General features: G+C 43.2%; 1 protein-coding gene across 4 annotated transcripts in view; it reads right to left on the minus strand.

The window, feature by feature from the left end:
- GNAS (GNAS complex locus) overlaps positions 1-27,783 on the minus strand; it is a 788,088-nt gene that overhangs the window by 298,218 nt on the left and 462,087 nt on the right. For all 4 annotated transcript variants that reach the window (XM_069243430.1, XM_069243431.1, XM_069243433.1 and 1 more), the window contains one exon: positions 12,598-12,652. In XM_069243430.1, the coding sequence (XP_069099531.1) occupies positions 12,598-12,652 (55 nt within the window). The remainder of the gene's footprint in view (positions 1-12,597; positions 12,653-27,783) is intronic.

Consider the following 27,783-nt stretch of genomic DNA (forward strand, 5'->3'; position numbering starts at 1 on the left):
CCCTGCTCCGACCGACGTCGTGTCGGCGCTGGGAGTCATGACGGCGTCGCTTCCTATGGCTCCTCGAAGATTTCGATGACAATCTCCGATGCTGCCTCTTTTCCTTTTTCTTGGACTTCGCCAAGAACAGCTTCGCTTCACGGTCTTTCAGCACCTTAGGGTTCATTCGCTGACATGAACCGCACTCCTCCACATCATGCTCAGAACTGAGACCACAAGCAATCATTGTGCGGATCCGTAACAGACATACGGCCCCCACATTCCCTACAAGGTTTAAAACCGGATTTCCGTGGAGGAGACATGTTTTAACAAAGTATCAATCAAAGCAACAGTTGCTCCCTAGAGCCTGAAGAAAAACCGTTACTCGAAGGCACGGAAAAAAGGGAACTGACGTCAGCACGACAGCGAGGACCTCTTATTGCCTCAATTACATCAGACGGCATCGCGTGGGAGTCGGGCAATTGTGACGTCCTCGTCGACGTGCAGAGCTGGGAAGAAAATTACCGTTGAATGCTGGCACATTGGGAGAATTCTTTAGGTGAGGAATCCACAGGTAGTTGTATCCATCCGAAAAATAGCGTTAATAGAAGGTGAGGAGCGGAGACTACTTTAAATTTATAATACAAAAAAGAACAGCAAAAGGAATATTTTCGGGGACACGGGGAACACTTATGTAGAAATCAAGCCTTCTGCACAGGAAGAAAATTAGTTACTTACTTGTAACTCAGTTCTCCAGTATTGGTATCTTTCATAGATTCACATGCTTGAATAATCCTCGTCGTCAAAGTGGAAGTCCCACCGTATTATCTAATAGAAGTACAGAGAAACTCTAGATTGACAATAAGGTTAAAGTGCATTCCCGTTCATAGCTTATTTGCATCATTAGAAAAGACCCGAAGTTCAGCCAATCAGGTGATAGCACCCTTTAGAATCCTCATTACAGAAGCTTCAGTCTCTCAGATTTTCCAGCACAGGTTGGTGGGGGGGGCAGCATGGGGGTATTCACATGTGAATCTATGAAAGATACCAATACTGGAGAACTGCAGTTACAGGTAGGGGACTCATTTTCTTCTCCAGTACTGGATCTTTCATAGATTCACATGCTTGAACCAGAATAGCAGGCAGTCTGGCAATATTTACATATTGTGATCCCATAAAGTTGTGGATTGTGGGTTGCAAAAATAATAATAAACAATACACTTTATGTAATGTATTAACAGACATATAATGCATCATGAAATATTAGACACTGGGTAAAGTGACACTGAAGGTAAACAGAGGCTCACTTCATTGAAACAGATGTCACAATACAGCGTGCCTGACTGCTGTATCACTGCGGTGTGCCAAATCCAGGCAATAGTGAAAGCACGTATGCTCTTCCACAAAGCAGCATGACAAATCTGCAAATAAGGCAGCCAATGTGGAGACGGCTCTTGTTGATTGTGTGCGACAGCTCTTTGTGAGTGTGCCTTTGCCTTGGAACAAAGGTTTGCCCTCACTGGAATGGCTAAATTGTATAGTTACATAAATCCATCTTGCAATAGTTGCTTTAGTAAAAGATGTGCCTTGCCGAGACTGAATATGCTACAAATAGTTCTGTTTTTCAAAGGTGTCTGGTACGATGTAAGTAAAATTTAAGACATGGCCTTATGTCCAGAGTATGCAGAGATTGCTCTACTGGAGGGGCTGAATTTGGAAAGAGTCCATAGAACGACAAGTTCATTAAGATGAACTGTGTAGATACTTTTAGAATAAATTTTGGGATAGTTCTTAGTATATAACCCCTTCATCTGTGAATCTGAGAAAAGGTTGTTGGGTTGTGAATGCCTGGCTCTCACTCACCCTTCTAGCAGACATTAACGCGAACAGTGTGGCCACTTTACAGGTGAGAAATTTTGATTCTGCCTTATGAATTAATTCAAATGGTGGTTTTATTAACTGAGCAAGGACGATGTTCAGATGCCATTCTAGAGGAGGTGGTCGGACTGGAGAGAAACACAGAGAAGGCCCTTCATGAATTGTTTGACTATCCTTGTGAAGCAAAACAAAAGATCCTGTGAAGAATGTCTATATCTGGATATTGCTGCGAAGTGTACTTTTACACATGCATGCACTAAATCTGAGCAAGCTAGGGAAATGAGGTAAGGCAACATTTGCTTTGGTGATGCCTTCAGCAGGGGCAAATTAACTTTTTGATACCATAAGCAGAATCTTTTCCATTTCAATCTGTAGAATTTGTTAGTTGAGACTCTCTTGCAAGAATTTCTTTGCATCCTTGGGGAATATTTATATTCTGGAATTCAGAAGCCATGCATTTAATCGAAGAGAGTCAGGATCCGGGTGAAGAACTTGGCCCTGGTTCCTCATCAGCAGAGTTTGTTTGGTGGGAAGATGAACTGGGTTGGTCTCCAACAGCAGGTAGAGTTACGTGAACCAGTGTTACCTCTGCCACTTGGGAGCAATCGAACTGCACTTCTCCACCTTCATCTTTCTGAGCACTCGATGGGATGGGGGGGGGAATGCAAATTTCCCAGACCATCTTATTAAAAAGGGAAATCCCCATGACCCTGGGAGTGTGTGCTGACTAGCATAGAATCTGCATTTGTTTTTCTCTTTCGTGGTGAAGAGGTCTAGTTCTGGTTTGCCCCAAGGTGAAAAATTCTGTTCACCTCTTCTCCATTTAGCTCCCATTCATGGCAAACCTCTAGTGATCTGCTGAGCGTGTCCGCTAAAGTATTGCTTGCCCCTGCTCAGTGTTCAACCTTCAGAGCGATGTGTGCTGGCAGCCAGTGCCATAAATCTGGTGCTTCTTGGGAGAGAGTCCGTGACCTTGTACCTACTTGTTTGTTTATATAGTGCATGCTGATCGTGTAGTCTGTGCATACCAGCACTGAAGAAGCTTGTTTGCGAGGTAAGAAGGCCTGGAGAGTGAGCAAGATGGCCCCTTGAGTTCTAGGCAGTTTATATGAATGGCCAATTGAGAGGGGTACCATTTACACCTTGTATTTGCAGGTCTTGGAGATTACCACCCCATCCATCCAGAAAGGCATCTGTTGTGATGGTGAAGGCTGGTAATAATGGTAGGAACCTCAGTCCCTTGGAGATGTAGGGGATGTGAGACCTCCATTCCAAAGATTGAATCATTCTTGGGGTTTATCTTGATGAAGTCTTCGAAAGACCCTTGTGACTGAATCCATTGCTATGTAGTTCCTCCTGTAAAGGTCTCATTTTCAGGCATGCTACGAGAATAAGGTTTACTGCAAAATACATCATCCCTTTTAATGACTTGTACGAACGCACTGAAATTGACTTTCTGGATAGTGTATGGGCTAGCAGAGTTAATTTCTGCTGTCTTTCCAGGGTAAGAAAGGTTTTGTCCTACTTGGTATCTAGGATGGAGCCTAGAAACTGTATCTTTTGTATGGGTACAGTAATAGATTTTTGAATGTTTAAAGTGAGTCCCAACCTGTGGAACAAATTCATACAATTCCTTGTTGGTTTAGTCGCTTGTATAGGTGTTTGGGCCAATAGCAGCCAGGTATGGGAAAACTTCATGACCCTGTGTTCTGAGGGCTGCTGCAACAGGGGCCAGACATTTTGTTAAAATGTGGGGTGTTGATTTGAGGCTAAATGGGTAGCAGCTACGGTGGAATGAAGGTATTTGAGATGCTTTCGATGTATGGTAATGTGAGAATATGCATCCTGCAAGTAGAGAGTGGTCATATACTCTCCATGGTTTAGGAGAAGCAGGATATCAGTTAGGGTGACCCTGCGGAATGATTGTTTGTTGTGAAATCTGTTGGGTTTTCTGAAGTCTAAAATGGGTCTTAATTTTCCTGATTTCTTTCTTACCAGGAAAAAACAAGAATAAAAGCCTGTGCCTCTCTGGTTGAATGATACATTCTCGATCGCTCCCTTGGTGAGCATTGTAAGAGCGCTCTGCAATAAGTGAAGATGTTGGGATTTTGGGGGGGTGGGGGGGGGGGGGGAGAATTGGGGTGGCACGCACTTTTTGGTGGCATATTTGGTGGTCTCTGTATGAATTCCAGGGTATGACCATAGGCGATCAGATCTAGCACCCATTTGTCTGTACCTATTTCCTGCCACTGGTGGAGATAGTTTGGAATATTTGCACCTACGGGATGTGGTGAGGTGGTGGTATCAGGCACCCGGTTGGAATAGTCGTGCACGGGCATCATCTCTGGATTGTCTTTGTCACCCTGCCTGCTTGGTGCAGGCTGCTGATGGTGGCGGGCGGCATAGTTGCTGCTGATAATAAAATCCATCATGGGATTGAAAGGGCTATTGGTAGTGCTGGTAACCTACCCTGTTGGCAGAAAGACCTCTACTGTATGCTCCCCGAAAGGGAAACTTACAGAACTGCAATGTGTCGATAGATTTTGCATGGTCTGTGTCCCTCATAATGGCGAGTTGTCAATATGTTTTACAAATAGTATCTCACCATCATATACTATGTCGAGGCTTTTTGATTGCACCTCTGGCCTAAAAGATGTTGATCTGAGCCAGCCTTGTCTCGACAAAACAGCGGCTCCTGCCAATTGCAGGAACCCTGTGGAGATGATATCCATTGCACAGCGTAATATCTCTGAGGAGGTACGCTCACCTTCTTGGAGTATCTTGCGGACTTCAGACTTCTTGTCTTCAGCACTGCAGCACAAACTCTTTGGCTGCCAATTTACAGTATCACATTACAGATCAGGAAAAGGAATTGTCTGCAGCGGAGGTAATATTTTTGTCCATATGTTAATGCTGTTTGGACTTGTATTTATGGTTCATTATTGCAAATTTTTATTAGGGTGAGTGGTCTAAATAAATATTGTAAGCCGAACTGCACTACTGATTGTGGTTCCAGTAAAAAAAAAAAAAAAATGTACACGTTTGCAAAATGTTAAAATATGAGGTTATGTATCATGCTCCCAGAACGCTCTCTAACTAAATGCAAATATCTATCTGCAGAAGCTTGAATGCAAGGTTGATGATTTTTTTCTTTTAATAAAATGTTCACCAAAAAAATGCAACTAGGGGGAAAAAAACATTCTACTAAACTACTAAGAAATTTTAGGCACCATTTTTCCAAATAATATTGAAAGCTAGAAGTCACCAGTAACTAGTTTCAACAAGATTTTAGAAACATGAATATATACAAGCATTGGCAAAGCCAATAGGTCCGACACTGGTGGTCAGTCTTTTGGTCTTGTCAATGAGTGTCTTGTTTTGACATGGCTTTGGTAAAACTTTATTGGTGTGGGACTTGCTAGGCCCTCACTATCGTAACAAATGTTAGCAAACAGCAGAAATATAATTTGGTCGCAATAATCACACATTGCCACAGTAGTTCTTGGCACTGAACAAAACTACTTTGTGTGCCGAAATGCTTCTTGTGAAAGAGCAGATTTCTAACATTGCAATGTAACATGGGTTTGTAGAGTGCCGAATCGGTCACCCGTGAAAGGTATCCAGGCATTGAGTGGGAATGTTTTTTTTCAAGTAGGATCAATCACAGAGAAAGCAGCCCATAGATGGACAGAGAGAGAAATAGAAGTTTAATAAAACAACTTGTCTTGGTTAACACTAGACCTAATTAGATACCCAATTCTTAAACTAAGTGAGAATAGTGCACCCATGGTATATGTCTTTCCATTAGTGTAAATTTGTGTATTTCATGAATTTGCAAGAATTCACAGAAGTTGACCAGGAAATCCTACTCCTAGAAAATATTTGTGAATTGTATTTTAGCACGAGCAAATATGCAGGTGTAGATTTGCTCATTACAAAAATTTGCTGAGCGTTTATAAGTTCACCTTCCCTTTAACCACTTTTTTCTCCAACCATGGAAGGTTTTACTTTTGACCCTTGTCAGGAGTAATTTTTCAACCTTTCTCAGTATGAGAAATGATTAAGGAACACTGGACGAAAACCCCTAAAACATGTAAGCTAGTAGGTTTGCACAGACTCAAAAGGGCATTACAACCCTTGAACTATTGCTTACTGCTAACTCCAGCCCCAGTATGCAGATCTGTAGAAAGGTGTCAAAATCAGGGAACCATGGAAGAACCACTACTGAGAATAGGTGGTCCAACTTCTGGCACTATGTGGGTATGGATGAAGGAATCCATGTGCATCAAAATCACTACTACACTTATCCTGACAACAGGTAAGACGGACATTTTACGTTGGGACATACAAAAAGGAAGGTTAGTCAGTTGCGGCTGAGCTGCCATTCTCAAAGGAAAATTCACTGTCAAGGGCCTATTTATATTGTGGCATGGGCCCTAGAAGAAAAAAATGCAGATTGCTAGAATTTCAGTGGGCCTAGTCTAAAGCACTGATTTACCAGGTACAGAAGCAGTAGTCCGTTCGGATCTAGCCAGGACTAAAATCTCAAGACAACAACTCTTATTGGAAATGTCCTAATGCCGATATATCCTAGTAGCGAGAGAAGTAAAGCTGGTAAGGACTGCAAACTAAACTATCATCCTCATCTAAATTGGTGGGTACTAGTGCAGGAACATACCAGAACAGGCAATGCACTTAACGGCACGACTGCATGGTGTTTTGTTTGAAATGCACACAGAACTAAGCAACCATAATGTCATTGACAAGGATTGCGTCATTTATACTTCTCAATCATGGTAAATGAACCAAATCAAATTAGCATATTCAATCTCCTTCTAAGAACAAGTACCGGAGCGTATCAGATACACATATGTTGCACATGAAGCAAAGCATCTGTTCAGTAACAAATGCAGGCATGATTGTTTCCACAGGCGCGAAGCATGAGAGTAGCAGAAAAGTAATCTGTTGCATAGGATTGTACAAAGGCTGGAATATGGTGTTATACTGAAAACCGCCATTGAAGACACTATACCAAATCGCTATCATGTTTCATGTCACCTAACAAGCACTGGCAAAGACAAAAGGTCTTGCTTTTGGGTGAGCTATTGTCTTTGGCTATTAGGTGGGGGTGGTGAAAGGGAGGGGCAGGTGGAGGTGGTGAACGGGAGGGCTAATCTCATGAGAGAGACTAAAACTAAATGAAAGTGTGGGAGAAGCAACTAAGAGGCAAAGGTTTAAAAATGGTAATTTTGGCATGCTATCTCCTTACTTACAAAAATAAGTGGCAGCCTTTAAGGGTGCCCGCAGAAACATTTCCCGAAAACTTGTAACTGTACCAAAGCATTCCTTTAAAAAAAAATAATTATTTTGCAATTATATTTTGAAAGTACTCATTTTTTCGGTACACCGAACCTACATCCCATGTGCTTTGCGGGTGTTTCTACACACAAACTGAAATGTTATCTCGTCAAGCTCCAACCCTTGCCTCCCCTTACCCTAAACAGAAACACTTGTTAGACAGCAGGGGTCAGTTCCTGGTCACCGTTTGGACTTCCCCCTCCCTCCACACGGTGCGGAGACTGAGGTCATGTGGGAAACATTGGAGCGCAGGAAGCAATGGTGCAAGTGGGGTAGTGCTACACCAAAAGCACAACTGCATGTGAAACATTGAGACACAGGAAGCACAGCACTTGTTAAAGAGGTTTACAGCTGGGGCAACGTTACATATGAAGCGTGTGACAGGGGATGCGGGTAATTGTGGAGCAGGGGATATATGCGGGCAGATTTACAACTGAAGCACAAAATATGTGGAGGAGTATTACACGTGAGGCAGTACTCCACGTAGAACATCTGGCACAAAAAGTGGGCGCACTTGTAAAAAAGGGGTGCACGCACAGCAGAAATAGAAGGTAAACACGGAGACAAGGGAAGCAGGGTTGAAGAGGGTGAAGGTGGTGATGTTGACAAGTGCAGAGGTTTGACTTTTGCTATTCGAGAGGACAGGTGGGATGAGATGTTTAGATGTTTTGTGCCCAGAAGTTGGAGCATCGTCTGATGAGGACCTTCCTTGATTTGCGATGCTAGTATATGGTTGTAGCAAGTGTGTGTTGCACTTGGCGGCAGAGGCCGTGTGTGTGGTGATGTGGAGAGGGTAGACATTGCTGTGCAGGACAGGCTGGGAAGGCCAGCCAGCCGGCCTGTGGGGTGCATTCCTTCCATCTTGCTGGGGCGAGGTGTGAAGTGACAATCTGTGGTTTACTGCACTTGTGATCACCACAGGCTGAACTCTGCCATCTTGGTGTGGCGAAGGTTGCTGCGGTTAGTTGGAGTGGGATTTTTTATTGCCTGTATTGTCTTTCCTTGATGGAGGCCTCAATCCAGCACATTGAGGCCAAAGCAAACAGAGCAAGGGTAAAAAGCAGGAGTTGGGTGGGACAACAGACACTTCCTTCGCAGGAAGAAGTGGGTACCCGGAGCTGAGTGACGGCTGTACAGCGCAGAGAACCATGAGACAGAGGTAAAGTGTCCAGTGTTTGCTGACTGCATTGCATGGGTGCTCTTGTCTTTTCTTTAGACTCATTATGTCAGTAAAAGGGAAGTTGTTTAATCGCAGTGGAGTGCTGAGAGAAACTTCATCCTATTGTCCCTGCAGGCCTGTTTCCGACTTAACATTTTTCCTGTATTTTGAAACAAACTGGTGTGCTCCTTTTATATATTTTTTCGTTCATTTATTTTTTATTTCTAACAAATTGATTATTTCCATGAAAGTGCACCCATTTTATTATAGAATGTTGAAACTTTTGTTATTCTTTGGTTTAGTTGCCAGGAGCAAGCAGGCTCATTGCACAGCCACACCATACCGTTTGACGGCCAGTATCAGGGTGTGGGCTAGGTGGTCACTTCTGAAATGCAGCTCCTCCTGCACTAGGAACACAATGGGAGAATCCGCAGACAATGTTTGCCTTTGTTAAGTGTGTCCAGCTGGTCTCTGCTGGGATGTGGCCATTCGGCACAGAATGTGAAGCACAGGCTAGGCTCTACCTTTAAGATGTAGAAGTATAGCGTACAGTGTGGCCTATAAGGCACCTTGAAGAGCTGCCTGTCCTGGGAATTTTCCTGGTAACCTCATAGGCTACCTGCCTCCCACAGTAGTAGTTCACATTGTCAGACGTGAAATGGTGTAGGAGCTTGGAGGTCTACTCACCACTGCCTTCTGCTTGAGTTGAGCTACCCTGTCTCCTAAAATCCCAAACCCTTTAGGAACCAGTTGATAAAAGGCACGCTGTCGTAAAGAGGTCAACATGCTGATAGAATAAAAGGTGCACAACCTCCTGGTGTGGCTGCGATGCAGACACATGAAAACAGGCACCGTGCTGATATTCCTGTGCAGGTGATATAATGCCACTGTGACTACTGTCCCAGGAGATACAAAGTCAGCCAAATGAAAATATTTGTAGCACTCAATTTGCACTAGAAGGGGTGCAGGATTCACAGGGCCATTGGAGTTCAGAGCGACACTAGCACTCTGGTTAAGAGCTCAAAACAAGAATTACAGCCCTGTTTACAGAGAAGCGACTGAAAAGATTAAGCACTTGTGTGCAGTGCTCTTGGGCAAAGGTAAAAGCAATCCTCTTACAGTTGCTAAAATGGGGCAAGTGGAAGGCTACAAGTACTGGCACGCTGCTCCATGGGAATGAACAACAGATAAAAAGAAGGGACAATAGGAATGATTAACCACTTGGTAGCAGGGATGTGGAATTCCTATCGCCCGACGCCCGGGACATCTTGTTTGGGGTCAATGGCAACAAGTTTTTATGTTTGTTTTGTCCTTGGGACAAGTAGGCCCAACCCTCTGCAGCACAAACCCTTTGGCTGCCTGTTTTCAGAGAGTGGAACTCTCTGCAGTTGAGGTAATGTGTTTCCAAAAGATAATGCTGTTCAAACTTGTATTTATGGTTCATTATTTGAAATCCTTCATTATTAGGGTGAGTGCTGTAAATAAATGTTTTAAGGTCACACTTCACTACTGATGTTGGTTCCAGTACAAAAAAAAAAAAACGTGTATACACGTTTGAAAAGTTTGAGCTATGAGGCTAAGTATAATGCTCCCAGAATGCTCTCTGGTTAGATGCAAATGAAGTGTCATTTAGTAAAATGTGTTGGTGCATGCTAGCATTTCCCAAAAATATTTCTAATGGAAAATCAGTGTAACCATTTTCAACACGATTATGGCAAGCATGAAAATAAACAAACACTGACAAAGCCAACTGATCTGACATTTTTATAAGTCTTTTAGTTTCATCAATGCGTGTCTTGTTTTGACATGGCTTTTGTAACACTTTATTGTTGTGGGAGCTATCAGGCCCTCAACACTGTAACAAACACTGGCAAAAAAAAAAACCAAAACGTTTTTGAACTCTAAAAGCACACGTTGCCACCAGTGGCATAACAAAGGCCCTGCAGCCGCCCTCCTGGGGGCCCCTTCAGCACAGCACCTGGCCTGAGTGAGTCTGGAGAGGGGGCTCCTCCATGTTCTTTGCAAAGGGGCACCCTCCAGTTTCGTTACGTCAATGACTGCCACTGTAGTTCCTGACACTGAACAAAACTACTTTGTGTGCCAATATGCTCCTTGTGGAAGATCAGAATGCGATCGCTCACAGTAAAGACAGCCGAAAGAGAGAGAAATAGAAGTTAAATAAAAACAAAATGTTTTGTTAACACCAGACCTAATTAGGGACCAAGACCCACATGTAGGTAGCTTTTTGCATGTCGCAAACAGCGACTTTCGCTGTTTGCGGCGTGCAAAAAGCACATTGCGATGCACAAACCCAGTTTTGCCATTCGGTAACCTGGTTACCGAATCGCAAAACGGGTTTGCGACTCGCAATTAGGAAGGGGTGTTCCCTTCCTAATTGCGACTTGCAGTGCAATGTAGGATTGTTTTGTGTCCGCGGACGCGGGCGCAAACCAATCGCAGTTTTCACCCATTTCAAATGGGTGCTAACACTTTCGATAAAGGGGACTCCTTCCCCATTGTGAATGTCACTGTAAACATTTTTTCAGAGCAGGCAGTGGTCCTGCGGAACACTGCCTGCTCTGAAAAAATGAAACGAAAACGTTTCATTTTTCGTTTTTGTAATGCATCTCGTTTTTCTTTAAGGAAAACGGACTGCATTACAAAAAAAAACAGCTTTATTAAAAAGCAGTCACAGACATGGTGGTCTGCTGTCTCCAGCAGGCCACCATCCCTGTGAGGGCCGCCATTCGCAAGGGGGTCGCAAATTGCGACCCCCCTCATGATTATTCATGAGGTGGGCATTTGCGAAGCCCTTGCGAATCACAGATGGTGCCATCCTACATTCGGATTTGCGACTCGCAAATTGCGAGTCTCTCTGACTCGTAATTTGCGGGTCGCAAATCTGAACCTACTGACATGTGGCCCCAAATTCTTAAAGAAAGTCACAAAAGTGCACCCATGGTATATGTCGTACCCCTATAAAATATTTGTGAACTGTATTTTAGCATGGGTAAATACGATGTGTAGATTTGCTCATGTGAAAATCTATTGAGCATTTGCAAGTTCATTTTCCCTCCAGCCACTTTCTTCCCAACCCTGGAAGAAGTTCTAATTCTGCCATTGTCAGGAGTAAATGTCCAACCTTTCTTATTATGGGAAAATATTAGAGAGAAGCTGGTGAAAATCTTTAAAACATACAGGTTAGTAGGTTTGCAGACTCAAAGGCATTTCAGCCCTGGAACTATTGTTTACTGCTTCCTCCAGCCCCAGTATGCAGATCTGCAGAAAGGTGAAAAAATAAGGGAATTGCTACAGTAGGGATTGAAACTGCAAGTATTCAAGCCCTACTAAGGTAGTAGCCCTGGCATAATCAGAGAGGCTATTATCAGAGCTCTTACATAATGAGATTGCTGCCATAATTTGTCGCCACACTACATGGCACCAAAGGGACAAGTAGATCTTTTTACAGGACAAGTAGATTTGAGAAGCAACCTGTCCCCTGGACAAGTAGATATTTTAATAAATTCCACACCCCTGTGGTAGCAAGGAATTTTAAAGTAAACTGAAAAAAAATGAAAAGCAATTGGTGGGTTGTAAACCCACAAAGTACATAAAATGTCTCAAAGAGACAGTACAAGTGCTGCCAAGGCTCGACTGAATAAAAAATAAAAAAAATAAAAAAAAGTGAATAGGGCCTGGTGTAAGCTTGTGCTGTATACAATGAATCAAAGGAGGCATGAATGATTAAATACTATTTAAAACATTTTCTTAAACGGGCCAGAGTTGCTCACAGAGGCAAAAAAAATAATAATAATAATAAATCAAGAACATTTCCAACTGAAAGAACGACAAAAAGAGAGCGCTACTTTATTCATACATGTTATTCCACAAAGCTTATTTTTGCAATTTTCTTGGCTGTGCCCATTGAGCATATGAAGTTCCAAATGTGAATGAAGAAAGTCACACTGGAGTAAACAAAGACAAACTATAAAAAAACACTTTCTTACCAATTAAGTTGGTATGAAAGTTGCTGCCTATGTTTCCTCTAGGTCTCCAACATTTAAATATGTATAAATGTCAAAAACGCTCATGACAATATCTCAATTGAGTCAGTGCTTCAATCATGGACTTTTGTGTAAAATATCTAAGACTTTACAATTGAAGATTATCTCTAACATTGTGTCAAATTACAAAATAATAACCTCATGATGCAGATTACTGACCTCTATCGCTTCTTTGATGTTATTTTTTATATCTTGGATTTTCATTTTTTTCTCTCTGTAGAAAACAAACACAATGTTAATTTGTCATGCAGTGTAAACTGTAAAATCAATAAAGTTAACATTCAAAAGGTAAATTATTTTAATCGAAAGGCAAGCACAAGTAAAAAGAAGGATGGGCAAGAATGCTGCCCAGGACATCGTGGGGGGATGGAAGCAAGATTAAAAACTCATGACTTCAATGGATGTACTCATGCTGCACCTTGAGTTATAACTATACTGTGGAATATGATCCCTAACTTGGCTCATGGTGTTTCTAGAACTGCAAAGGTCCTGGCAATTGTTCTATAGTATTTTCCTGAACAAGGCAACCACCTCAGTGGAAAGATAGAACGAAAATAGAAATCTTATGTTTTGGATATTCAAGGCCTGCCTTGCCTTCGTTCTCCAACAGAACAACTGGTGTCTAAAGGTTTTTTTTATGTAAACTGTATTTGTTTTAATTCACTCAGTTAAAATGTTAAGTACGTAATAACAATCCACACTTGACTGCTGAATCAAAACAACATTCAAGGGACGACCTATCAATAACTAGAAATTTCAAATCACTTCACATATTGAACACTAGCATTCCACTCCTGCTTTCTTTTTACAAATCCTGATCATGTGTCCTAGTCAAATTGATTACTCCGAAGAAAACAAAGACCAGAATAGCCACATTGCACTGACGCGTTAAATTTGGCATTCCTAACAGCATAATGCACTCACTGTACTCTGATCTAGAACAGTGACTTTCACAATTCACTGCTTGACTGGGGAGAGAGCCAATATCTGTGGTTTGAAAGCTGTAAACTCGAGTAAGCCACCTTGAATAGCAGGTGTCCTTGAATAACAAATGTTCTCCTTTACCTGGATTAATAAACTAGCAATAAAGAGTAAGGAAGAACACAATCCAGGATGAAGGATAATGTGAAGGTGTTCACAGGCATGAACATTTCCAATTTTTTCCACTGAAAAACTGTCATCTACTTTTCCATCTGGCACTATTTCATTCCTTCGTTAGCTACCCTTATTTCCAAATATTAGAAGATTGTTGGTGCTGAAACAGTAGGCCACTGGCACTCTAAAAGATAACGTCTATGCCAGATTATGTTTTGATTGTGCATAGCCTATTGTATGGGCTCTGAAAATATTGCTCTCAGATAAAGCTTTTTTCCCCAGCAATATTTGGAGAACCAATACTGTAGCCTGCACAATTCCTTAACTTACTTCTTTTATTCAGATGCACTTTTGGAAAGCCAATGATGTCTTAGAGCAGGTGAAATGTGCCCTTAACAAGGGAAAAATACTGAACAATAAGGAGGGTGAAGGAACCTTATGAACTTTGTTTCCAATGCAACACCTAATCACCCACCCAGTACCACAACAAAGTAAATTCATTCAACATCTAGACTGTTAAAGGTTTTCTTAGTTCAACTGCGATACAGCCATAAAGAAGACTGTCAAAGTCTCCCAGTAAATAAGGTTCTGTGAAGTGACCTTCATAAATCAATGGCAAGCATATACAGATGACAACACTGATGATGTAAAGGTATGGGCAGTGAAGCAGAAACAAAATTCATTAACAACCAAGAATGATTTTATTCAATTCCTAAACATACAAGCTCATAAAGACACTGGTAAAAGGGATGCCTGATGAGAGCTTCCATAAATCTACCAATACCCTACTTGGTGTGGCATTCTCAAGTAGGAACTTACTCAAGTCAAGCCTGTCAATGTGCTTCTGTTTCACAGATGTTTTACACAAGGAAAATTGTGCAAATTGAAGTATTCCAGCAAATCTCAGCTCATGCTAAAATATTTTTATAGTTGATGGAATGATGGGTGGAGATCAGCTGAGTCACAAGGAGGTAAATTCTTACTCATTCTGTAGTACACAGGAGCTCAGAGTTCCTGCACACCAGGATAGGATCTCAGAACTAACCGAAAGAGGTCAGTTAGAAGCCAGAGATACTACCTACTACATGAGGCACAAAAATCAAACACAAACATTCCTGGATGGCAGACACTTTCCAAAGGGAATTCAAATCCAGAGTGAAAGTGAAAGCTCAAAAAAAAAAAAAAAAGATTCTTTAATAGCATGTATGCATTATACATATTCCTAATTCAGGAAATTAGAAGTTAAGAAACTCAAAAGAATATAATTACATAACAGTCCTTCACCGTCTCTTGTCCTTTGAAAGTTTTCTTGCTATTCACACCTCCACCACAAAAAAATCTGAGAATTTTTAAAGAATGGCTCATAGAACGTCCTTGACCTATTACAGTACTAGCTCTCACACAAGGATAAATACCCTCAGTCACTTCAGAAACAGCTCCCACATAACTATTATCTTCACTGATCTCAGAAAAATCTGTTTTATTTCGATGGCTTGTGCATTATCATCTCTGGGTTCTAACTGAGCCCTAACGGTTGCATCCAGGATCCTGTCCGGGTATGCGGCTTCTATCTAAGCTCCTTGTGTATGACGGCAAACCTGAACGTAAACTCAAAGGTCGCATTAATTAGCATCAGAGCAAAATCCGCACAAGGATTTCAAAGTAGCCACCAACTGTGAAATGACAAAACACACCTTAAATACGTGGTCCTTGAGACAGTGGAAAGCAGATCTGGCGTTAATCTAAATCAATAATTAAGTACAAAAAGAGGCTAAATGGAATGGAGTAGAATAAATAAAAATAAATGCATTGGACTCAGAAACCTCAATGAAATAATAGAACTCGTTTTTCCCTAGAATTCCAACAAGCAAAGAGTATTTAATTTGTTTTATTAGATTTTTTATATACAATAAGTGATGCACTCACGTAGATTGTGCTGTTCGTTTTCGGTATTCACTGCATTATGATGTTCCACATATTATACAATACAAACCCTGGTCACCCATAAATCAACTTTTGTATGCGACATCAGACCAACATAATCCAGATTACAAACACCTTGGTTATCCTTTGTTGTTGTATGCAACCACACACAATCCAGGTATAAACTGCAGCCACAGGATGGGCAGTCACTGAGTGGTACACTTTGCTCAGCTTCAAGTGGTAATGGCTGAACGTACTCCACACACTATAGCAGACTCAGTATTATTAAAGGACTTTTAGGAGATCTATTTTTCATGTGCTTATTGTATTTCACATAGACCGTGAGCAGTATTGTACAGTCACAGGCGGGAATATGACAACACAATCTTTTATTCAGCGCACGCTTACACATTTCCTGCTCTTCCCATAAAACAGACTATAGTTTTTCCATCATTCCAATTTAGCACTCTAGGGGGGCATCCAGTTTAGACAGCAAGGTAGGAAAATAGTTTTCATGGACAAAGGAGCCACTCTAGATGAGATTACATTGTATCAGGTGTCACATGACTTATTATATACACTACCTCATAAATTGGAATAGGAGCATATTCTGTCCTTTATTCAACACCTGCTTACACGTCTTCTTGTCTGCCCATTATAGAGACCACAGCATTCCAACATTCTAATAGGGTCCTCTAGGGAAGTCATTACTTTTAGATAGTGAGGTGGGACAAGGCGCATTTGTAATACTCAGTGTGGTAGTGAGTTCGACCTGCTTAGCCGACAGACAAGAACTGCAGACACATAAGATATGCTTCTAAATGCATGAGCAGAAGTGTAACTGGACGACGTGATACACGAGGCTCACCCAAACTCTGGACAAAAATAAAGGGGAGCAAATATTTTGCATTGTTACACAGTTTACACTGCTTGAAGTATGGCACGTTCCATTTTGGGTGAACACCCTAGAGGTTAACATCAAGTACTACAATAGTTGCTACATGCAGTTTCCGTGCGTTGAATGTTAAAACATCATCAGTCAACCTAAGGCCCAGTTTGAGAGCAAGAGTCCTGCGGTATTGCTCACATCAGGGAGGGTCTCTCGACTCATCTCATGTCAGTAGACAAGCAGTCAGGTGTTTTTTTTTTTTTTTGGTATTTAAATCCGGCTTTTATGGTCTAATGTGCTCTCTTGTTATTGGATGCCTATTGGTAAGAGGATTCATTTACTCACAACAGGAGTTGCTAGAAAGGCCAATGTGTGTAATTAAAAAAAAAAATAATAATAAAAACAAAAAAAAATGAATACCTTAACATGTTTCAGTTCAGCGTAGTTTTAGTTGCCTAACAGATGACAACGTTATTCCTTAAGGTTTCAGGAGATAGCCCTGAAAAAGGGCATCTGTAGGCCCGAAATGCATCGGAAGACACAGTGCAGTCAAGCAAGAGATTTCGAATGAAAAACACAAAGCATACTACTTTTGAGAACCACGGACTAGTTCACGACTGGCATTAACTGCTTGTGAGAACCTGAGTACTAATTCAGCATGACAACACACAAAACACACTAGAGCAATGGTCTTCAAACTTTTAGCTATTAGCATTGTAAACTCCTAACCGGACTTTTCTTGCCACATTAAATGGAGAGAAAAAAACAACAACACAAAAACAGGGCATGAGCGCGCTGTGTAAAACCAAGCGTGGTCGCGCTGCGAAATAAAGAGAAAAAGTAGTCCAAAAACCATATGGAAAACATGGGAGCCTCGTATGTTTCCAGTAGTTTATCGGTGCTCTTGAGGAGGGCTAAACACCTGCAAAGGCATGGCGTATGCATGCCTTTCACGAATGAAAACAAGCAGATTTTAAAAGGCAAGCCCACAAACCAATGAAAGTGACTGACTTAACATGGGCGTGGTTAAAATTCCCCTAAAGAGAGATTAGAAGAGGGACGGGGCGCTTTATGCTTGTCACTAAAAAAAAAAAAAAAGATGCAGTAGCTTTGCTTTCTGTTGCTTTTGGGGGCAGAGAAGGTAGGCACTGTGCTACGATTAGGTCGAGTAAAACCTACTTAATATTTGAATCATCCTCAAAAACGTTCACATTTTGTTGCCATAGAGACTGCAGTAAAAAGTGAGCATGTGTGCCTCTCTCTCTACAAACTTTAGCCCACATCTTCCAAATGAAAATAAATATCTGGTAACATTTTAGAAAAATAAAAACTAACGGGTGGGCTGGATATGTGTCCACACTCTTGTAATAATTCTAAATTAACTCTGGTGTAAGCAGCAACTTCAAATTCAGACAAGTTGTCCCCAACTGTTTTAAATCTGTACTAATTGACACGATTTCTGGATAAAATTAGCAGTGTCTGTTAGTTACATCTGCTGAGTATTTAGGAGCTTACTAGAACATTTCGAAGCAAAGACTCCACAAAGGAGCTTTCAAACAAACTCTGGGACAAGGGCGCATAAAAGCAGCAATTAGTGAGCGTGTATAATAATTCACTTTTAAAGCACATTCAAGATGATCAATAAGTGAATGGTGAAGGACACCTTCAAGACCCCATTTTGACTGGGTCGTCCAGCTAAATCGTATAACCTTAAAAGACGACTACTATCAGAAAGGATTCCATGCAATCAATGGTGACTTTGAAAGAGTTAGTAGGCATTTATGACCTAGTCAAAGTGTGCACATGATAGTATCCCATGCATCTGACAAATGAGCTACTTAAGGCTACAAGTAGGAATGCCATCACTTATGAAAGCCCAATTTAAATCCTTTTAGAACAATTATACTCCCAAGTACGGCCCAGGGACTGCCTGCGGCCCTCCTAACCTGTACAAGCACCCACCTGGTCAACATCAGCACTGGACTCGGCTAAGCACCAAGATTAAAAAGATGCTAAATAAAATAGGCAAGCTTATATTTAAAGGTTAATTTAAGTTAAAGTAAGGAAGTAACTAGGGTGTTTTGCACCACTGAAATTTAGAAACACATTCATTTTTAAAATGACCTTGCAGAACAAATGTAAAAGTATGAAAACGTGTTCAAAATTCAAAAAGTGTATGTCATCAATATGCATAACAGTTTCACTTTAGTACATCAGATTATATCCGTGTATTAAGAAGCATTTTTTAAGTGAAAGTTTTCAAACATGAATTTAGAAATGTTCATTCTTCCCCCACCTACCCTGACAAAAATGCCAATAGTGAACTAAATGGCAAGTCAGATCCTTTGTGAACTCTTGTGGCCTGGGATTATATTACGCATAAAAAAACATAATAGTTTATTAAATCAAACACAGGAAGTTTTGTACAGCACACACTCTGAAGTCTGTATTCTAGAGCCCTCATAAGTGATAATGAAGTAGGAGGGAAAATGAAAAAAACGGATGGTGAATAAAAAGAGAAAAGTGAAATAAAACAGTTGGCTAGGATCACACAATAGTTAAGTAAAAAGCGGGGCTTAATCCCAAGTGTTTGGTTTCAAATTGTGCAACTCAAACACTAGATTTATATGCTTCCCTTCCCCAGCACCCACCTTACTGCCAATGCCCCACACCCATTCTGCTGGCATCAGTGCGGACCCAGTCACATCACAGACCAAACTTTGTGGCCGCTGGGAAAAGGTTTGCAAGTACCCATGCTTTAGGAGAATGCAAAGATGCTCAGATGTTTCGCAGTCCTGTGAAGAATTTTTTCATTATTGTTTTAAAAAACACTACTATTTTCAGAAAGCCATTAAGATCTCAATTCTTGCCCATTTTAGAAATAATTTTATATGGTAATCTGATTTAGTTTATAAACACTTCAAGTATATTTGCTTACACACGCTGGAATTTCAGTCCCACAACTTAGGGAACCAAAGAGCCTTTGTGCTCTTCCAGTGCTGGGTAATGCAATGTGGCTAAGCAAACGACAACTAGTAACTCCATGTACAAGCAGTCCAAGATCGTGCCACCACAAAACACAACAGATGCAGTGGCAGAACATTCCTGGACTGCCAATAGGAAGCTAGATGAATTAAGACAACGTATTGCTTCCCGCTCACTAGGGGTCTTTTTTTTTCGAGATGGGTTACGATTTCTTGTAGCGTCCCTATCGTGGGAGTATAATTATTCATGGATAACCAGCCTTGAACTCACTGTATGAATCTTCACAATGTTGCAGTATTATGCTCACTAGATGCAATATCAACTGATACATTTAAAAGACATGAAGATGTGAGGCTGAATATTAAAGTAACATGCACAGAAGAAAGTATTAAAACATTTTATGCAGGTCTGGTTTAAGAGTCAGGTGAAAGAAAGATACGACGTTAACAGATGTTGAAAAGAGCGAAGAAAGTTTATTTTATGACATAACATTCATGGAGTGAAGACATTCCAGCAGAAATAGATGTACCAAATAACAGAATGTACTAAAATTGTGGAAGGGGAAAGAATGCTGGCTTATTAAAGCCCCTAAACCAGTGAAAGCCGACCTGAACACGCTGTTGTCGTGGTCTGGCTAGGCTGACTGACCGACTTGTACGGACCCTTTGTAAAGAAGTTTCTTTAAAACTGATTTACTTAAATGTCCTTGAACTCTTAGCTACAATACACTATGGGGTGACGTTTATTAAGTTAGTAATTTTTAACTCATAACACAACATATTTAGGTTACTTATGAGCAGTTTCCTAAATTAAAAAGGATGTAGACATGAAAACTAAAATGCAATTAAAAATTTAAAGCAAAGGAAAACCATCCCTATTTAACAGACAGGTTTTGTGCTTCACTAATTTGTGGATGTAAAGAATAAGTTACTTACCTTCGGTAACGCCTTTTCTGGTGGATACATTAACTACCTGTGGATTCCTCACCTAAAGAATTTCCCCCCACGCGCCAGCTTCGACTGACATTTTCTTCTAGCTCTGCACGTCGACGATGACGTCACAATTGCCCGACTCCACGCGACGCCGTATGACGTCATCCAGGCAATAAGAAGCCCTCGTCAACGTGCAGACGTCAGTTATCACCATTTTTTACGTGCCTTTGAGGCGAACAGGTGAACATTGACCTTGAAGAGAACATAATCGCATCAAGTAAAGTGAAACCGCAACATTTATTACAATAAAAATAAAAATAAACTAACGGCAACAACACCTTCATATGGAAACAAATATACCAGTCAAGTTCAACCACGTTTCCTTGAATTATATAAATTAGAGAAAGAAATACATGTATACATGCCATCATTATATACACGATCCAATTATATACCAATATACAAGAAAACAGTGCTCACCCACGGATTTCGTGGTAAGACCAGCCAGGCAACGGGGAGGCGGGTGGGACCGTGAGGAATCCACAGGTAGTTAATGTATCCACCAGAAAAGGCGTTACCGAAGGTAAGTAACTTATTCTTCTGATGGATACACCTACCTGTGGATTCCTCACCTAAAGAATAGAGTCCCAAAGCAGTACTACCTCCGGAGGTGGGTGCCTGAATGGTCATACCAAGAAATCCTGCAGCACTGAGCGTGCAAAATGGCCATCCCTCCTGACCTCAGAGTCCAAACAATAATGTTTGACAAAAGTATGGAGGGATGCCCAAGTTTCCGCCCTGCAGATGTCAACCACAGGAACACCCCTAGCCAAGGCCGATGAAGTAGCCTTGGCTCTGGTGGAATGAGCTCGAAGCCCCACAGGTGGTTCTTTCTTTGCTGAAGAATAACTAAGTTTGATACAGAGAATGACCCACCTGGACAGCGTTCTCTTGTGGACTGCTCTGCCTTTCCTCTTCCCCACGTATCCAACGAAGAGCTGATCGTCTTGCCTGAACTCCCTCATCCTGTCGACAAAGAAGCTCAATGCTCTTCGTGGATCCAATCGGTGGAGCCTCTCTTCCTCCTTGGATGGAGGAGGCGGAGGGTAAAAGGAAGAGAGAGTAATAGACTGCCCCAAGTTAAAGGGTGTAACAACCTTCGGGAGGAAAGCCGCCTTGGTCCTTAACACCATTTTGTCTCTAAAAAAGGAAAGGTATGGAGACTACACTAAGAGCCTGAAGCTCACTCACTCACTCTTCTGGCCGATGTTATGGCTACCAGAAATACAGTTTTTAAGACCAGCAAACGCAAAGAACAAGAGTGCATCGGCTCAAATGGCGATCCCATCAGAAATGTCAATACTAAATTAAGATCCCACTGTGGCATAACAAACGGAGTGGGCGGAAACCCATTAGTGAGACCCTTAATGAACCTCAAAACAAGTGGTGATTTAAACAAGGAGGGTTGGTCTGGGGGGCACAGAAAAGCCGACAGCGCTGATAAATAGCCCTTAACTGTGGCAACTGCACAACCCTTCTGTGCCATGGAAAGAGCAAATAATAATATGTCGGACAAGTGAGCCTTTAAGGGATTCATTTGGTTCTCTCCACACCAACCTACAAATCTGGCCCACCTGCTTGCATAGATCGATTTGGTGGAGTGTCGCCTGGCCGATAAAATAACATCCACCACTTCCTGCGGGAGAGAAAAAGCACTCAGATTGCCCCGTTCAATCTCCAGGCATGAAGGTGCAGACTCTGGAGGCGGGGGTGTAGAATCTGCCCCTACGACTGCGAGAGGAGGTCCACCCTGTAAGGGAGACAGAGCGGAGGGCACAGAGAGAGTTGGAGAAGGTCCGAATACCACACCCTTCTCGGCCAGTCCGAGGCTATCAAGATGACCTGGGTCCGGTCTTGGCGGATCTTCCTCAGAACTCAAGGAATTAGGGGTATGGGAGGAAACGCGTAAAGCAACTGACCCTTCCAGGACATCTGAAACGCGTCCCCCAAAGCTCCTTGCACCAGATACTGGAGGCTGTAAAACAACAGCCCCTGCGCGTTCTCCTGAGTAGCAAACAGATCTATCTGCGGACACCCCACATCTGGAAGATGTAAAGAACCAGATCCGGATGAAGACGCCACTCGTGGTCGACCGAGATGCGTCGACTGAGAACATCCACACGTACATTCAGCACCCCGGCCAAATGATTTGCTACCAAGCAAATCTTGTGGTCCTGAAGCCAGGACCAGAGTAGAAGAGCTTCTCTGCAGAGAAGATATAACCCCACTCCTCCCTGCTTGTTTATATACCACATCGCGGTAGTGTTGTCCGTCAGGACCTGGACTGACTGACCTCGAAGGGAAGGGAGAAAGGCCTTGAGAGCCAGACGTACGGCCCGCAACTCCAACAGATTGATGTGAAACCTCTGTTCCACTGGAGACCAACGGCCTTTGATCTCCAGGTCCCCCAGATGAGCTCCCCACCCTAGAGTGGAATTATCTGTTACAACTGTGGCCACTGGCGGAGGCAGCGAGAACGGCCTTCCTTGCGACAGGTTGCTAAACGCAGCCCACCACTGAAGATCCACAGCAGTGTCTCTGGAAATCCTGATCAAATCCTCGATATCTCCTTTGTGCTGAAACCACTGCCTGCGGACGCACCACTGAAGAGCCCTCATGTGCCAGTGTGCATGAGTGACCAGCAGTATGCAAGAAGCAAACAGACCGAGCAAACCAAGGACCTTGAGGACTGGAACTACCGCTCCATTTCGAAACATTGGAATCAACGCCTGAATGACCTGAACCCGCTGGGGCGGAGGAAAAGCCTGATTCAATGTTGTGTCCAGTACTGCCCCTATGAACAGGAGGCGTTGAGAGGGCTCCAGGTGAGATTTGGGCACATTGATTGAAAAACCCAGGTCGAACAACAACTGAGTTGTCGAATGCAGGTGACGCCGCACAAGCTCTGGAGACTTGGCTTTGATCAACCAATCGTCCAGATAGGGAAATACCGCTATCACTCTTCTTCTGAGCTCTGCCGCAACCACCGCCATCACCTTTGGGAAGACTCGAGGTGCTGAAGTAAGACCAAACTGGAGGACCGCAAACTGATAATGCTGCAACCCCACTACAAACCGGAGATACTTCCTGTGCGATTTGAGGATCTGAATATGGAAATACGCATCCTGCAAATCGACAGACACCATCCACTCTCCTTCGTTCAACACCAAAAGAACCTGTAATAGGGTCAGCATCTTGAACTTTTCCTGCTTGAGGAACCAATTCAACATCCTCAGGTCCAGGATGGGTCTCAACCGACCATCCTTTTTGGGCATCAGGAAGTTTTTTTAATAACAGCCCTGACCCCTCTCCTGCTCCGGGACCAACTCAACTGCGCCCTTTGACAAAAGGGATAACACCTCCTGTTGTAGTAACAGAAGATGGTCGCCGGAAAATAAGGATGAGCGGGGAGGGAAGGGAGGAGGGAATTCCCAAAAGGGAAGAGCATACCCCTTCTTCACGATGTCGATGACCCAGGAGTCTGATGTTATAAACTCCCACATGGGAAGAAATCGGGCAAGTGTCCCCCCTACCGGAGACACGTGAGCAGGGAGTGGTGGAGGACTAAGGCTGCTTTCCCTGCTGCATCCCTCCTGAAGAAGAGGAAGAGGCAGAGTGCTGCTGGGTGGTCCCTCTAGTTTGTACTCTACCCCTGCCTCTGAAGGATCTGTAAGGTAGGGATCCTGCAGATTGCTGTGCCACCTGGAACCTGCCATGAAAGGAGGTGCCACGACCAAAACCTCTAAATTTTCTAAAAGATCTAAAGATAGAGGAAGTGGCTGCTTGAAGTCCCAACGACCTCGCTGTGGCTCTGCTCTCTTTAAAGCGTTCAAGGGCAGAATCTGCTTTTGTCCCAAAGAGTTTTTCTCAGTCAAAAGGCAGGTCCAGGAGAGTAGCCTGCACATCCGGAGAGAAACCTGATTAACGCAGCCAAGCCTGTCGCCTCGTCACTATAGATGTACCCATAGCTCTTGCCACGGAGTCAGAGGTGTCCAACCCAGATTGAATCACCTGGGTCGCCGCCGCCTGAGCGTCTGTTAATAGATGCAACACCTCCTGTGGCAATTCAGAATGACCCTTAGCCTCCTCCATAACGGCATGAATATAACGCCCCAAAATGCAAGTCGCATTGGTTGACTTCAAGGCCATGCTGCACGAAGAAAAGGCCTTCTTTGCTGCCTGGTACATTTTCTTAGACTCCCTGTCCGCAGGGGTCCCAGGGAACGAACCAGGAGCTGACCGAGAGGAGCACGATGCCTGAACAATCAAACTCTCCGGAGTTGGATGTTTGGAGAGAAAGTTCGGGTCACCTGGAGCCGCACGATAGCGTCTCGCTACCGCCCTGTTGACGGCTGCTGAAGTCACTGGCTTCTTCCAGATATCTTTAATGGGGTCCAAAAGAGCATCATTGAAGGGCAAAAGAGGCTCTGCCACCGCTGACGCCGGATGCAGCACTTCAATCAGGTTTGTTTTCACCTCTGCAGCAGGAAGTGGAAGGTCCAAAAAATCTGCAGCCTTCCTTACTACTGCATGAAATGATGCAGCTTCCTCAGTATACTCCCCTGGGGAAGCCAAATCCCATTCAGGGGAAGTGTCAATGCCACTTGCTGTGTCCAAGCCTTGGAAATCACCCGAAGGCTCCAAGATCTCGCCTTTCTCCAAATGTTGTCTGCTGTATTCCTATTCCTCCAGGAGCCGCAATGCTAATCTCCTGGATCGGAGCCTGGATTCGAGTCCCGGCATTAATGAGGCGTCAGCCGACGCCGAAGATCTTCGCCGGCGCCGCTCTTCAGATCCATCAGACGCTGGACACTCCGGCGCCACAGGCAATTTCACTGTAGACTGGATCCGTGGTGAATCCACCGGCGGCAGGACAGCAGACGTCGTCGGCGTCACAGGCCTTCTAGGCGACTCCAAGGGCATCAGCGCCGAAGCGGCTCCAGAAGGAAGAAAGGGCATAAAGGGTGTTGGCTTGTAAGGAGCCGGAGCACCCAAGTTAAAGGCCAAAGGACCTGACGGACCTGCATGCCCTCCACCAGGCGCCATGGTGGAAAAGATGTTAAACATTGCATTTAAAAATGCAGTGGGATCCGTACCCGGCGCCAGGAAAGCCGGATAAGCTTGTGGAAACGGCGCCGGCATAGAGGCCGATGATGGACCAGGCATCTCCTGCTCCGGAGAAGCCGCCAGCTCCTGATGAGGCTCGACTTCAAACACCGACAAAGGTGAAGTCGGAGAAGCCAGTCATTGGAGGCGGAGGTGTGACGGTCGGGCTAACCTCCCACGTCGGTCGGCGCTGAGCCGACGGAGATCTGGATCGGCCCCTGCTCGATCGGCGCTGAGACTCGTGACGATGCCGAGAGTCCCCGTGGCGTCGATGAGTCTTCGAAGATTTTGAAGAAGACTCTCTGCGATGACGCCTTTCCTTCCTTTTCTTGGAACGGGCCAGGAATAACTTCGCCTCTCTCTCCTTAAGTGCCTTAGGATTCATGCGTTGACACGATCCGCATGACTCGACCTCATGGTCGGAACTAAGGCACCATAAACAATTTTCATGGGGGTCCGTGACTGACATCCGACCCCCACACTGGTTACAAGGTTTAAAGCCAGATTTTCTCGGCTGTGACATAGTAACACCGAAGTGCAACTGTAGCTCCCTGTTAGCCTCGAAGAAAAACCGTTACTCGAAGGCACGGAAAAAAGGGAACTGACGTCTGCACATCGACGAGGGCTTCTTATCGCCTGGATGAAGTCATACGGCGTCGCGTGGAGTCGGACAATTGTTACATCGACGTGCAGAGCTAGAAGAAAATTTCCGTCGAAGCTGGCGCGTGGGGGAAAATTCTTTAGGTGAGGAATCCACAGGTAGGTGTATTCATCAGAATCTCTTTTTTGTGCTATCATACTTTTGGTTATGTCGGTGGCCTGCCAAAAGTATCCATATCACAAATTTAAGATGATGTAAGCACGATCCACATCACTTTAGTTACAATTCCAAAAAGGTAAACAGCAGCAGAGCCACAACTTCAAAATGTCTAAAGTTACATTTCAGTTTTTGCAAAGTTGTGCAAAACTATCAAAAGGTCTAGATTAATTAGCCCTACTGAACTGTGCCCCAAAGAGAGAAAGTGAGTGCAAGTGTGCATATTATGAAAAGAGAGCACAGGTGAGTGCAAGACAGAGTAGGCCAGGGAGAAGCAGTTGAGTAATAAAGAGCAACACGCCATGCAGGGGAAGAGATTTACACCAAGGAGACAAAAGGGACGCACTCTGGTGGAGTGCTTCACACAAAAGAAACAAGCATTTTCAATGCAACAGGACTCTCATTTGTTCGAGTTAGCGCTATTAGCATTGTAAAGCAAAAAAAACGATCGCGCTGCGTGGAAAATAAACAGATAAAGTAGTCCGGACCCCAGGCTGAAAACATGGAGCCTCGTATGTTTTTAGTATACCGGTGCTGTGTAGGTGGGCTAAACACCGGAAAAGGCATGACGTATGCATGCCTTTCACAAATGAAAGCAAGAGGATTTTAAAAGGCAAGCCCACTAACCAATGTAAGTGACTGACGTGGCATGGGCGTGGTTTGAAGCCCAAAGAGAGATTACAGAATGGACGGAGCGCTTTGCGCTCGCCCATAAGAAGTAGTGCTTGAAAAAAAATGCAGTGGCAGCAGCTATGCCAATCACAGAGACTGTAGAGAATCAATGTTCCTAGGGAAGGATAAACACAAGATTGACAAGCTGGGACACAAATAGGAAAGCTGGCACGCTGCAAGGCCCTCTGTTCTTTGCAAGCCACAATATGCTTGCAGAAGACAGCATGTGCAGCCTAACAAGCTCGACCTAAAAATGCATGGTTTTTGTGTTGGTGCACTGATAATATCTTCTATTTTAACGTATTTCATTGTGCCAATGAGTATTATAAGTGACACCTTAAATGGGAAGCAGCATCGTAGATCAATTAAAAATGTATTCTAAGATGTGCTTTTCTTTTTTAGTACTTTGAAACTATGGGTTAAACGACTGAAAATGGGAAAAAGTCCTGTGTGAGACAGCTATTCAACATTTTGTTGACTGTTATGAATTTACAATGTTTGTTTTCACACTCTTGGGAGGATTCGTTGCCACATTCTTGCATGGAAGATTCTCCTGCAAAGATGAGCTTGTCGTGTTTGCTGAATAATGCTCCGAGCGCAGCAAAGTCAACTGCGTTGTGATTTTTTTTTACCAGCTCTGGGCATTACACCAAGATCTGGTGTGCACCTACGTGTTCCTGCGCCATTTGTTTTTAATCACAGGGAACACCATTTACATGAACAGGTCACCCGCTTAACAGAAGCCAAAGTTTTTTTTTTTTTTTTTTTTTTTTTTTTTAAGAGTACAAAATTCCACACAGAAATCTGGACAAAAACTAGGACTATTCAAAATTCAATACAAAATGTGGACAAGCTTGCGATGAAAT

The sequence above is a fragment of the Pleurodeles waltl genome, chromosome 7 (assembly GCF_031143425.1).
Source record: "Pleurodeles waltl isolate 20211129_DDA chromosome 7, aPleWal1.hap1.20221129, whole genome shotgun sequence".
Lineage (NCBI taxonomy): Eukaryota > Metazoa > Chordata > Amphibia > Caudata > Salamandridae > Pleurodeles > Pleurodeles waltl.